The 12,487-nt window shown below is 58.9% G+C and overlaps 1 protein-coding gene across 1 annotated transcript in view; it reads left to right on the top strand.

Annotated features, from left to right (window-relative positions):
• Positions 1-85: 85 nt before the first annotated feature.
• Positions 86-12,487, top strand: part of SND1 (staphylococcal nuclease and tudor domain containing 1) — a 156,995-nt gene continuing 144,593 nt past the window's right edge. The window contains exons 1-9 of the mRNA XM_077340608.1: positions 86-303; positions 1,917-2,066; positions 2,803-2,923; positions 5,862-5,940; positions 7,139-7,299; positions 7,404-7,495; positions 7,984-8,142; positions 9,327-9,433; positions 10,433-10,523. Coding sequence (XP_077196723.1) covers positions 220-303; positions 1,917-2,066; positions 2,803-2,923; positions 5,862-5,940; positions 7,139-7,299; positions 7,404-7,495; positions 7,984-8,142; positions 9,327-9,433; positions 10,433-10,523 — 1,044 coding nt within the window. The 5' untranslated portion in view covers positions 86-219. The remainder of the gene's footprint in view (positions 304-1,916; positions 2,067-2,802; positions 2,924-5,861; positions 5,941-7,138; positions 7,300-7,403; positions 7,496-7,983; positions 8,143-9,326; positions 9,434-10,432; positions 10,524-12,487) is intronic.

Genomic DNA, 12,487 nt, shown 5'->3' with positions numbered 1-12,487 from the left:
CGATTGGCCGCGGAGGGGCGGAGTGGCCAGAGCCGACCGCCGATTGGTCGCGCCCCGCCTGGGGGCGGGCCCGCCGTGAGTGCTGCGCGTGCGCATAACGGTGCAGGAATAAATGCCCGCGCGGCCGCCCCGCCCCTTTTCCTCGCCACTTCCCGCCGCCGCCGCCGCCCCCTCCTCGGCCGTCCGACGCCGGTTCTCTTCCGCCGCCTGCTGCTCGTCATGGCCGCCTCCTCGTCCTCCGCCGCCGCCGCCTCTCCCGCCGCCGCCGCCCCCCCGGCCCTGCAGCGCGGCATCGTCAAGATGGTGAGCCGGTCGCTCCTCGGGGCATGTGCAGAGCGCCGCGTCCCCCGGCTTCCTCCGCCCGGCTGCCAGCCCCGCTCCGTCCGCGGAGAGCCCCGGTCTGGGGGGGGGGCCCGTTCCCGGCCCTCGCCTGCCGCCTGGCCCCGACCCTCTGCGGGTCCCCTGGGCTCCGGGCCCCCGGCCGCCTCCTCCCGGCCTCCCCTCCCGCGCGTGGCTCCTGAGTGCCCTTCGGGGCCCTTGAAGAGGGGCTTGGCCAGGCCCAGCCTCCCGCCTGGGTCCCTTGTGGGTTGAGAAGCCCCCCCCCCCCCCTGCCTCCTCCGGCTGCCCCCAACCCTGGACCCCCCCTCCCGCCGCCATTTACCTGGTTCTGCCCTTTGCCTTGCCCCTCCCCTGTAACCTCTGCAAGACATCTGTGTGGGTGCGTGTGTGTTGGGGGTGGGGGGTCTGTTTCCATGGGCTGCCTGCCGGTCCCCGGGAATGTCTCGGCCCGTTTAACCTGGCTCCCGGCTGGTCTCCGGGCAGCCAGGCCTGGTGTGGCCCTTCAAAGCCCCTCTGGGGTGGAGGCAGCACCGAGCCCCTTAGGAAGATGCCCACCTCTGCAGCCTTCCTCCCAGTGGCCCCTCGCAGCAGCTGGCGACCTGGAGGGAGGCCTCTCTTGGGGGGCACCCAGGCCCTGTCCCCTTCCCCCAGCAGGAGTAGACGTCTCTGTTTACTTGGCAATCCTTCCTTCTTGCCCACTCTTTGAATTGTTGCTTTCATGTGGGCTTTAAATGTTGTCATGAGGCATTTGTCTTTGGTGTTAATAACTCTTTAAAAAGTAGTTTCATTACATATGCTTGAATGCTTTAATTTGCCAGATGCCTTGGTGACCCCTGGGAAATGTGGGGGGTAAATGTTGCCAAATGAAGTGACCCTGCGTGGGCAAAGTTGGCACCGGGGCGTGTGGCTCCTGGCGTTGTGCTTGAGTGCTGGGAGGCCCCACTTCCCTCGGGGCCCCGGTGTGTTTGAGTTTGGATCAGCAAAGCTTTGTCACGCTCCCTCCAGCACCGAGCCAGCTCGCTGCTTGGTTTCTCTCTGAACAACTGCTGCCTGCTTGCCTGACGTTGGGCATCGTTCAGAGCAGATAAACAACTAAAGTTTGTGCATGTACAGATTTTACCTCTGAGTTGTCTATATTGAGATACCTCAGAAATCAACCCCTGATTCCTCCTGACCTTTCCCCAGTATGATAAATAAAAAACATTTTGTCACTTGACTTTCAACACACCTTGAATTCCTGTTAATTTCATGCAGGCACCTGATCCTTCCCACAGGTTCCTTAGCTGAGCCAACAGCCAAAATATAGTCTTCAGCCTGAGTTTTTTGGCAGAGAAGAAAATACATTAATTGGGGGGCTCCTTCAATGAAGAGAAAGCAAAAGGGAGAGCAAGCCTTGCCTCTGTGGGAGGGATGTGAGATGGTCCGTCATACCAGCCAAGAGGTCCTGCCCCTTTTGTGGGCTTCCTTGGAGGCATTTGGCTGTTTTGGGGAACAGATGTGGTACAGTCTAGTGTAGCAGAACAGCTGTGGTGCTTCATGTTATGGCCTGCTGACCTCTGACCCTGCCTCACTCCCAGGTCCTCTCTGGCTGTGCCATCATAGTTCGAGGCCAACCTCGAGGAGGCCCACCTCCCGAGAGACAGATCAACCTCAGCAACATCCGAGCCGGGACCCTTGCCCGGCGGGCAGCTGCGGGGCAGCCAGAGGCCAAGGATACCCCTGACGAGGTAAGCCTTTGAGTGTATGGGCCCAGGACGGCGACTTCTGGGTGCCGCTCTGGCTGGGTGCCCGGTAGGTCTGCTGCCTGCCATCTTGTGAGGGGCTCCTGGGACGAAAGGGACCCAGCGTGTGGGATGAAGTCTGGAGGAGGGCTTTGCAGCCAGAGCTATCGTGCTGGGGGCCCTCTGGCCTCAGCAGTACCCAGGTCTCCTTGCCTTGAGCTGGCTTTGCGGCAAGACCAGTGTTCTCTGCTATGTTGCTGCTGCCCATTCTCTGGGCACACTGCTGCTTCTGGCTGCTGGGCCATGCTGATCCTGTGGTGCTCTGTACTACTTGTCTCCCCCTGCCCCCCTGCCTAGTATGCCTTCCTTGATGAGAACAGGGACCCATCGGGCTGGGCTGGGCCCCCCCTGCCTGTTCCCACGTCTGGCTCCTCTGAAGAACTGATTGGGATGGGGCTGACGGTGAAGGCTCATGGCTGGGGAATAGTCACCCTGGGCTGTGATGGGTCACTCTTGGTGATGTTTCAATCCAGCTCGTCAGTAGCAGTGGCTGCCCAGTGGTGCAGGGAAGGGGAGGGGAGCAGCTGACCCTCGAAGCGCCAGAGGAAAATTCCTCCTGCTGTCCCAGTAGGGGGAGGTAGCACATGGGGGGGGGTTTCTTCTGGGGCAGGGCCTTGTCTGGGGAAGCCTGGCAGGGATTCTGCCCACAGGTTACTTGTAGCTGATTACTTTCTCCTCACAGCCCTGGGGGTTCCCAGCCCGAGAATTCCTGCGGAAAAAGCTCATTGGAAAGGAGGTTTGCTTCACAGTGGAGTACAAGACCGGGCAAGGCCGGGAGTATGGAATGGTGTACCTGGGGAAAGGTGAGAGTATCTGAGCAGACAGCCTCCTGGGTCAGGGGGAGCAAGGGTGGGTCAGGCTGGTTGTGGGGCCCCATGTCCGGCCTGCTCTGCTGTGAGTGGTGTGTAACATGTGCCTTGAGGTGGGGGGCAGGTGAGTTCCGTTGTGCCTTTTGTGCTGTTTGGAGCCACAGAACTGGTGAGCAGCTGAGCCCTGGCAGCTTTCCATCGATCTATTGGGATCGCTCTGGCTTGCCTCCCTCCCTCCCCAGTGGGAGCCCAAAGTGGCTGACTGGCTTCTTCTCTTCCCCTCCCGACGGCTGGCTGGTGGGGACTTTCTGCCCAGCTGGTTGTGCTGTGATTTCAGCCATCCTGGGCAGGTGAGCGCCACCCCCCCCCCCAATGAGTGTCTTCTGTGCTGGAAGCCCTCCAAGGTGAAGTTTCCTGATGTCAGGAAGTTCCTCCCCCCCCCCCAGCCCAGGGTCAGCAGCCTTGTCTGATGCAAGGGGGGAGAGATGCACAGGGTCAATCCTGTGCCAGTGCCAGAGAGGCCCTTTGTGTCACTTCTGCGGACTGTGTCATTAATTTATTTCCTGCCCCTTCCATAGCCGGCTCATGGCACGTCAAAATAAATACAACCTCCCAATAAAGCCCCCGTAAAAACCTCAAAAGAACAGAACAATAAAAATTGGCTATGGACTAAAAACCACATCCCATCCTCACTCCCAGAATGCAATAAAACATCCTGTGTGTGTGTGTGTATGTGGGGGTGTTAATAGGGAGTAACCAGATCTTACTTGGTCAGGGCGGGGGAGCCCAGATTTTAGGAGCCCCGCCCCCAAGCTCCATCTTTGAGGTCCTGCAGAACTGAACAAGCTCCATCAGGGCCCACAGCTCACCCAGGAGCTCCTTTCACCAGGTTGGGGCCAAGGCGGAAAAGGCCCTGGCCTTGGTCGTGGCCAGGCAAACCTCTCTTGGGCAGGGGATCTCCAGTAAATTTGCACCCACAGAGCAAAGCGCTCTGCAGGGGGCATAAGGAGGAAAGGGGTCCCTCGTTGCCTCCTCTCCCATTAAGGCGGTGAGTTCTCCTATGGAGGTTTTTAAGCAGAGGCTAGATAGTCATCTGACAGAAATGCTTATTTCATGAGAACCACTTCATAGGAGCTTTATTCAGTGGTCTCCAATTTTAGGTTAGATATGTTGGGGGAGCCTCTTGTGGCGCACAGTGGTAAGGCAGCAGACATGCAGTCTGAAAGCTCTGCCCATGAGGCTGAGAGTTTGATCCCAGCAGCCGGCTCAAGGTTGACTCAGCCTTCCATCCTTCCGAGGTCGGTAAAATGAGGACCCAGCTTGCTGCTGGGGATAAACAGTAATGACTGGGGAAGGCACTGGCAAACCACCCCGTATTCAGTCTGCGATGAAAACGCCAGAGGGCGTCATCCCAAGGGTCAGACATGACCCAGTGCTTGCACAGGGGATACCTTTACCTTATGTTGGAGGAAAGCCCCTGCTGGTGTAGAGATTAGGAATGCTGGAATCCCATTTCTGGACTTATGATGCTTGGCGCCCATTGAGTCAGTGGCCTCGTTCCCTGCCTTGTGGGTGGAGGGCCCTGGGGACTTCCTGTCCTGCTGGGTCTTCCTTTTCTCCAGCTGCCTTTTGCTTTTCCTAGCAGGGCTGTCTTCTTCCTTTGTTTTTGACTCCTCGCCAGAGTCTCTGTTGAGCTTTTAGGCAGAGTTCAGTCTTGTTCTGATCCTTTTTCCTTTACATCAGTGGTCCCCAACCTTTTTATCACCGGGGACCACTCAACACTTGACAATTTTTTGACAACTTTTTATCACCGGGGACCACTCAACACTTGACAACAAGGCCTCCACTTAGTGGAGTGCAGGAATTAGGAAGCATAGCGCCAAGGAAGGGGCCTGCACAGATGCAGCAGGGCCCCTCGGAGGCCTGCAGGGCCCCGGCTTGCGACCCTGTTTGCTCGCAGGAGTGCCCGTGGGAGTTATGGGGCTGGGGCTTTGGACATGTTGTTTGCCTTTGTCTTCTAAGAACATAGGGACACATGACAGGCCCCTCCCCCCCGAATTAAAATGACAATTCACAGCACACTAAGCAAACCGAATCCCATCCCAATTAAAGCCTTCATCCTCCATCTCCTAAAAGGTGATAGGAAGTGGTTGTATAATTGTGGGGGGGGGGTTGGGGGGGTAGGGAGGCCACCTCTTGGCTGGAAACCTCTTGAGCTCTTGGGCTGGAGCCTGAGAGGCAAGGCCACCTGGCTCTTTCCCACTGCAGAGAGGCTGGAGGCTGGCCTGGCTTGACCCTGGGGGAAGGCCAGCGAGGAGTGGCCGTGGGCCTCGGGAGGGATTTGAGTGGCCTGTGTGGAAGGGGCACTTCAGGCAAGGAGGAGAGGGAGGACCCGGGGTAGGCAGACAGGTGCCCGGGGGAGACCCTGTGGGTAGGGGGAGGGGCGAGACAGGCTCTGGGTTACCCTGGACAGAGGCATGTCCTCATGGGCTGTGAGGGGAACAACGGGTGGATTTGGGGGTGGGTGACCTCGTGTGTACATGGTGGTAGATACCCATGGCATGTGCTGCACAAGGTGGGAAGGAGGAGTGGGCATGCATACTGGCTGGCCACCTCACACACTGTGGCCAGCACAGGAGGGGGGGGGACCCTTGAGGGGTGAAGTGGAAGCGGGGGAGGCCTTGGCAGTAGAAGACCTTCCGAGCCCCCCAGAGCCCAAAGGGAACGCAGCCTGGTATCCCAGAGCCCTCCTTGTTTGCAAGGAAGAGCTGGAGCGGATGAGCTCAGATGCATCTGGCTGCCCTGTGGTGGGGCTGTGTCCGGGGCCTGGGGGCATGCCTGAGGGCTGTGCCAGAGTCGGGGAAGGGGGCTGCTCCTGCCTGTGGGCAGGCCTAGTGACCCTCCGGTGAACGCTGCTTTCTTGTCTTGCCAGACACCATGGGGGAGAACATTGCTGAGTCGCTGGTGGCGGAGGGGTTGGCGAGTCGCCGGGAAGGGATCCGTGCCAACAAGTAGGTTGCTCGCCAGCCCAGGAAGGATCCTGCTGCAGGGGCCCTCTCCTGCCTTCTGGGAAAGGGGGCTGGGAGGGCTCGGGACTGGGGCTCATCGTCTCCCATGGGGCCTTCCCAGGAGACGGCTTTGGGGTCCTCTGGACATCCCCTTGAGAGACCTTGAGAGGTCTGGGTGAGGGAGGAGTTGGCACCTAGCCGGGCTGCCTTCCTGGCTCCCCTCCCGCTCACAGCTTGGGCTGAGCAGGCTTCCCTCACTTTCGGCGGGGGGTGGTGGTGGTGGGGATCTCAGGACTCGAGGCAGCGTAGATGGGGGGCTGGCCTGAGGCAGATTGGTCACTGCGGCAGGCGTCGTGTCCAGCAGGAGAGCCATCCTGGTGCTCTGCATGTGAGCAGCTGTTCGGTCGGAGTCCTCTTGGGGCTGCTCAGCCAGCCGTCTGCTGGTGGAGGAGGAGGATGTTGGTAGCAGAGAGGCTTTGGAAGAGAGCCGGTGAGGAGGCCACTGGCTGCCAGCCAGCCAGGATTGGGGAGCTGGTCCTGGGTCTGGGCTTCCTGCCACGTGGTCTCCCTCAAGTCACTTGTCTGCTCTGGTCGACAGCCGACTTGCCTGCTGAAGCCTCCCGACCAAGTCCTGCCCTTGCCTGCTAGTCAGCTGCTGCTCTGCCCAGGAGGGGCTGGCTGGCTGGCTGGCTGGCTGGCTGGGTGGCTGGCAAGGTCTTCCATGGGAGCACGTTGTGGTGCAGCCCTTGGCAATTGAGGCGGGGCCCCAGCACTGCTTGGCTGCCGGTGTAGGTGGCTGGCTCTGGCTTCTCCAGACAGCATCCGTGGCTCCGCTGGCTCCCAGGCCCCCACCGCTGCAGCCATTTCGGAGTGCAGCAGCACAGCTATGGCCAAGGGCTGGTCTGTGGGAGGCTGCCAGTTCCTGTGTAAGTTGGCTACGAGGCCCTGGACGTGCCCTGCCATGCCCCGTGTGTCCTCCTGGGACTCGCCTGTCTGCGGGGGCTCACTGGCCGTCTTCAGAGCCCCCCCCCCTCCGGCTGGTGCATCCTCTGCTTCTGTTTTACGGGAAGTCGTTCCAGTGGCTGAGAGGGAGCCTGGCAGCCCATCCCTCTGTCTCCTGGGATTCAGGCCCTGGCCAAAGCCCCGGTGGTGGTGGTGGGGAGTGTGCTGGGATGGCCCTCTGATGGAAGCCTTTCTCCAGCCCTGAGCAGAGCAGGTTGGCTGAGCTGGAAGGCCAGGCCCGGACTGCCAAGAAGGGCATGTGGAGCGAGGGCACCGGCTCACACACTGTCCGTGACCTGAAGTACACCATGGAGAACCCCCGCCACTTGGTCGACTCCATGCACCAGAAGCCTGTCAATGGTGAGCGGCCTGCGAGGGCGAGGGGTGAGGGCTCAGGTAGATCGGGGGTCCGCTGAGAAGCCCCGTGGGAGCGGGGCACTGAGCTCCTTCCTTCTGCTCTGCAGCCATCATTGAACACGTCCGGGACGGCAGCGTGGTGCGAGCCCTGCTCCTCCCTGACTACTACCTGGTCACGGTCATGCTCTCTGGCATTAAGGTGAGGGTCCTGGGCTGCCCTTGGGTGGGTGCGAACGCTTCTCCCCCCTGCCCCTTGGCTGCCTCTGGCTGGAATGGGTGGCTTGCCACCAGGGGCGGGGGGCTGGTGGCCCAGTCTGCCCTTTGTCTGGGCTCTGGATTCGAGGCTGGAGGCCAGCTCCTCGGACATGGGGCAGGGTGGGGTCTTTTAGTGGTGTCTGGGGCTGGCCCACATGGCTGCTTCCAAGCAGTGGACCTCTCTGGCACCTCTGCAGGGTGATGCAGCCCAGAGTCCTCCGCTGTCTTCTGGCTGACTGGCATTAAGTCTCCCTGCTGTGTTGTGTTAATGGAACGTGAGCCTAGGCTGTGCTGCATTTGCTCTAGAGTAGTTTAAAGCCATAAGGGGTGTGTGTGTGTGGGGAATAGGAGAAGCAACTGGTGAAGTCCCCCCTCAGCCGTAGCCTGTGGCCCCGAGGGGTCCCTGCCCTGACCTTGCTGATCTTCTGCTAGTGCCCCACATTCAAGCGGGAAGCAGATGGCACAGAGACCCCAGAGCCGTTTGCAGCCGAAGCCAAGTTCTTCACAGAGTCCCGTCTACTGCAGAGAGACGTACAGATTGTCCTGGAGAGCTGCCACAACCAGAACCTCCTGGGCACTGTCCTGCACCCGGTAAGTAGCCGGGGGGCTGCAGAGGCCCCTCCGAAGTCTGAGCAGGAGTCCTCCCTGACTGTCCCAAGTCCTTCCCTTTGGAGGGCCAGGGAGGGATTGCTGCGGGGCATGTTGGCGGTGGGTGAGGGCAAAGCCATCCTCAGAAGTTGAGGTGTGAAGGAGGGGGGTTACGTGTCCGTGTCCAGGGAAAGAGTGTGAAGTGGGGGGGGAGGGGGGCACACACACAAGGCAATTTGCCTGCCTTCTCTACTGATCGGAGGGATGGCCTCCCGGTACCCACTCTGGGGGGAGGCCGTTCCGGAGGGCTGGGCTGACTGCAAAGGAGTCGTGGCCTGGCTCTTGCTAGGCGAATGGTCTGCAGAGGGAGGGCAGCTGGAGGCAGCTGGCACCCCCCCCCCCCTCCAGAGAGTTCTGGGAGTTCTCCTGCAGCCAGGTTGCTCTGTTGAAGGGCTGGGGACAGACATCTGGAGCAGCAGCAGATGTTGCCTTCGGGGGGGGGGGGGGCTTTGGCAGGGCTCAACCTACAGTCTTTTTTGAGGGAGTCTCGGCGAAACTGCATTGGTCAGACCCCACTAGAGTCCTGGGTGCAGTTCTGGAGGCCACACTTCAAGAAGGAGGTGGACAACATGGAGGAGGGCGGAGGAGGAGGAGGAGGAGGAGGAGGATCTGGGCCCTGGGGACCAAGCCCTAGGAGGGAAGGCGGAGGGACTTGGGAACGTTCAGCCTGGGGAAGAGGAGGCTGAAAGAGGACAGGCGGGGCTGGCTTTAAGTATTTGAAAGGCTGTCACTTGGAGGAGGGCAGCAGAGGAGAGGGCCCGCAGTAATGAGAGTAAACTATGTTGAGAACCGTATTGGTTGGGTATCAGGAAACCTTTTCAAAGTCAAGAGCAGTTCAGCAGTGGGATGGGCTGCCTCAGGAGGTGGGGAGCTCCCCCTCACTGGGGGGCTTCAAGGAGAGACTGGACAGATGCTTTGGGCTCATCTTGCATTGAGCATGGGGTGGGACTAGATGGCCTGTAGGGGACCTTCCAACTTCCCATCCCATCCCATGTTTTCCCCGTGGCTCCTGGGTGAGTGATACCTTCCTAGAATAATTGCCTGGGCCCTTAGAGGAGGGGTTTGTGGGGCTGGAATGGGGCTCGGGAGTGGTGGACGTTGGTGGTAACTTGTTCCCCTGGCTTCAGAATGGGAACATCACAGAGCTGCTGTTGAAGGAAGGCTTTGCGCGCTGTGTTGATTGGTCCATTGCTGTCTACACCCGAGGAGCTGAGAAGCTGCGTGCGGCAGAAAGGTACCTCCTGACTGGCCGGCCGGCCACCCTCTCCTGAGTGCTTCAGCTGTTGGGCCCTGGTTGGGTGGGGGGGGGAAGCCTGCAGTGGACAGACCTGGGTGTCCTCATTAGCAGCACGTGAAGAATGACTTCAGTTGAGGGGTTTTTGTAAGCCTAAGAAATGGAAGAAATGGAGATAGTGACAGATTTTATTTTCCTGGGCTCCAAGATCACTGCAGATGGGGACTGCAGCAAAGAAATTAAAAGACGCTTGCTCCTGGGGAGGAAAGCTATGGCAAATCTAGACAGCATCCTAAAAAGCAGAGACATCACCCTGCCAACAAAAGTGCGTTTAGCCAAGGCTATGGTCTTCCCAGTTGCAATGTATGGCTGCGAAAGTTGGACCATAAGGAAGGCCGAGCGTCAAAGAATTGAGGCTTTTGAACTCTGGTGCTGGAGAAGACTCTTGCGAGTCCCTTGGACTGCAAGGCGAACAAACCAGTCAGTCCTAGAGGAGATCAGCCCTGACTGCTCTTTAGAAGGCCAGATCCTGAAGATGAAACTCAAATATTTTGGCCACCTCATGAGAAGGAAGGACTCCCTGGAGAAGAGCCTAATGCTGGGAGAGATCGAGGGCAAAAGAAGAAGGGGACGACAGAGAATGAGGTGGATGGATGGAGTCACTGAAGCAGTAGGTGCAAACTTAAATGGACTCCGGGGAATGGTAGAGGACAGGAAGGCCTGGAGGATCATTGTCCATGGGGTCGCGATGGGTCGGACACGACTTCGCACATAACAACAACAACAATAACAAAGAAATGGAGTCTCACCCCCAGGCCAAGAGGGTTTCAGGACTCACATGCACTGATTTTGTAGGTAGGTGTTGTAAGTCTGTGCACACCAGGGGAGGCAGCTGAAAAGAGCTCCTGGCAGGACAGCTGGTGGGTGGGGGAGAGCCTCGGAGATGTATGCCCCCCCCTATTAAGCCCCCTCTCCTTCTGTGTGCCAATCTGATGCCAGGTTTGCCAAAGAACGAAAGCTGAGAATCTGGAGGGACTACATGGCTCCCACAGCCAACTTGGACCAGAAAGACAAGCAGTTTGTAGCCAAGGTGGGTCATCTGCTACGCTGGCCGCTGTTGCCCCTTGGAGAGCCAGGACCTCCGCTGCAGAGGCTGGATCTGCAGACTTGTGTGGCATGAAAGCTCTGCCAAGGCTTGGGGGAGACCTGCAGCCCCCTTTGTCTGTTGTGGCTCGTGGAGCAGACTTGCGGGGGAGGGGGCGTCCTTTTGAGAGCTTGGCCAGGGATTCCCTGTGCGGGGCTGTGGAGGCCGGCCCCTGAACTTCCACCTGAGAACCAAGCTGTGGCTGAGCTGCTGCTGAGTGTAGGCGGGCAAGGGCTGGCGACTGGCCAGTGGCACGTCCCCCGATATTTGTTGGAGCTCAGCGCACCTTCCCTGCCGCATCCGGTTTGACTGACCTGGAAACGCCCTCCATTGGTGCTGCTGTGGTCCTTTGCCTTTGCTTTGCCCGGCCTTGTGTCTGATGCTTCCCTGCAGAGAGAGAATCTGGGCTTCCGCTTCATCTGACACACTGTCGGGCACACAGCAAAGGCTGCGTTTTCTGCAGAGGGCAGCTAGGTCCATAGAGCGCTCCCTGGTTTGCGACTCCGGACTGGCCAGGATTGCCCAAAGGGGAGTTTAGAAGTGGCCACTAGATGGAGCTCTTGTGCTGCTCATCTGGGCATCCCAACAGCCCCTCCCTGTGAGAGTTCATTTTAAATGCTCAGGAAATTTCCCCAAGATTTCGGAGGGGGCTGAACCCTGACTTTCCCTCTGCTTTCTAGAAACCTTGGATGTTTGGGAGTTTTTTTGCCATTGATTCAGGTGAGCTTCTGGTTTGGTGAAGAGGGGCAGAGCCAGGGGGCCTGGCTTCTCTGCATCAGCCTTATGGTGCTTGTCCTCTCAACCTTTCGACCGTTGAGAAATCCCTGAAACGTTCTTCAAGAAACCCTAGAAGTGGCGCGATCCTGCAGAATATGGGTTGGGAAGCAGAGCTGTGTACAGACCCACCCACCTGGGGCACCTCCTCCTCCCGCCCTCCAGGCCCATTGTGGAGGATTTTGGGAGAGGGTGGGCCGGTTGACCATATATGGTCACATGACCCAATAATGCTTAGGTTCAAATGTGTATCCAGTGTTGGTCTGAAGTAGCACAATAAATTCAGAGTCCAGTAGCACATTTAAGACCAACAAAGATTTATTCAGGGTGAGAGGTTTCGAGTGCAAGCACTCAACAAAGAGTGCTTGCACTCGAAAGCTCATGCCCTGAATAAATACTTGTTGGTCTTAAAGGTGCTACTGGACTCTGATTACAATAACGCTTAACACACTTTATATATTTATATATAAAAATTAACTCCGACCCGTCCAGGGCCATCATGAAACCCTGGTTGAGAAAGTCTGATTTGGGCTGATGGCAGTGGCTGGGCTGGGGCAGGAGAGCCTGGCGGTCTTGGGCTCAGGAAGCTGTGACCGCGAGCCCATCTCTGGTGCCCCCAGCCTTCCCTGCAGGAGTTTTTGTTTCCCAGAGATACCACCCTCTCCCCCCTGCCCCTGGGCCCTGGCCGTGATGGCCTCCCTCCACCGGCTGGGCCGACTCTTGCTGGGGGAGTCCATGGGGGGGTGTTTGCTGTGGAGCAGCACGTTCAGCGGCTGCATTTGCGGACGTGCAGGGCTCTCGCTTGCTCAGAGGCTCCGTGCCTTGACTCCCGCAGCAGGGAGGGAAGGCCAGCAGCTGAAGAAGATGCCTTGCAAAGCCCTTGGGTGGCCTCATTTCCCAACATCAATTCTGGGTCCCTCTCTGCTTCACGGTGAATGGCCCGTGACAAGGATAATCGGGAGAAAAGTCAGAGTGCCTTGGCGGGCCAGTGGAGCTCTCTGAAAGCCGCCCGTGGGAGGGAGGGAGGGAGGGAGGGAGGGGCCTCAGTCAGTAGGCATCGGTCTTTGTGCTGTGTTCCAGAGGCCCTCTGCCTCTGAGGAGGGCAAGGGAAGGGCTTGGTGGGCACTCCGGCTCCG

Source organism: Paroedura picta, chromosome 5 (genome assembly GCF_049243985.1).
Source record: "Paroedura picta isolate Pp20150507F chromosome 5, Ppicta_v3.0, whole genome shotgun sequence".
NCBI lineage: Eukaryota > Metazoa > Chordata > Lepidosauria > Squamata > Gekkonidae > Paroedura > Paroedura picta.
This window is presented reverse-complemented; position numbering and strand designations above follow the sequence as displayed.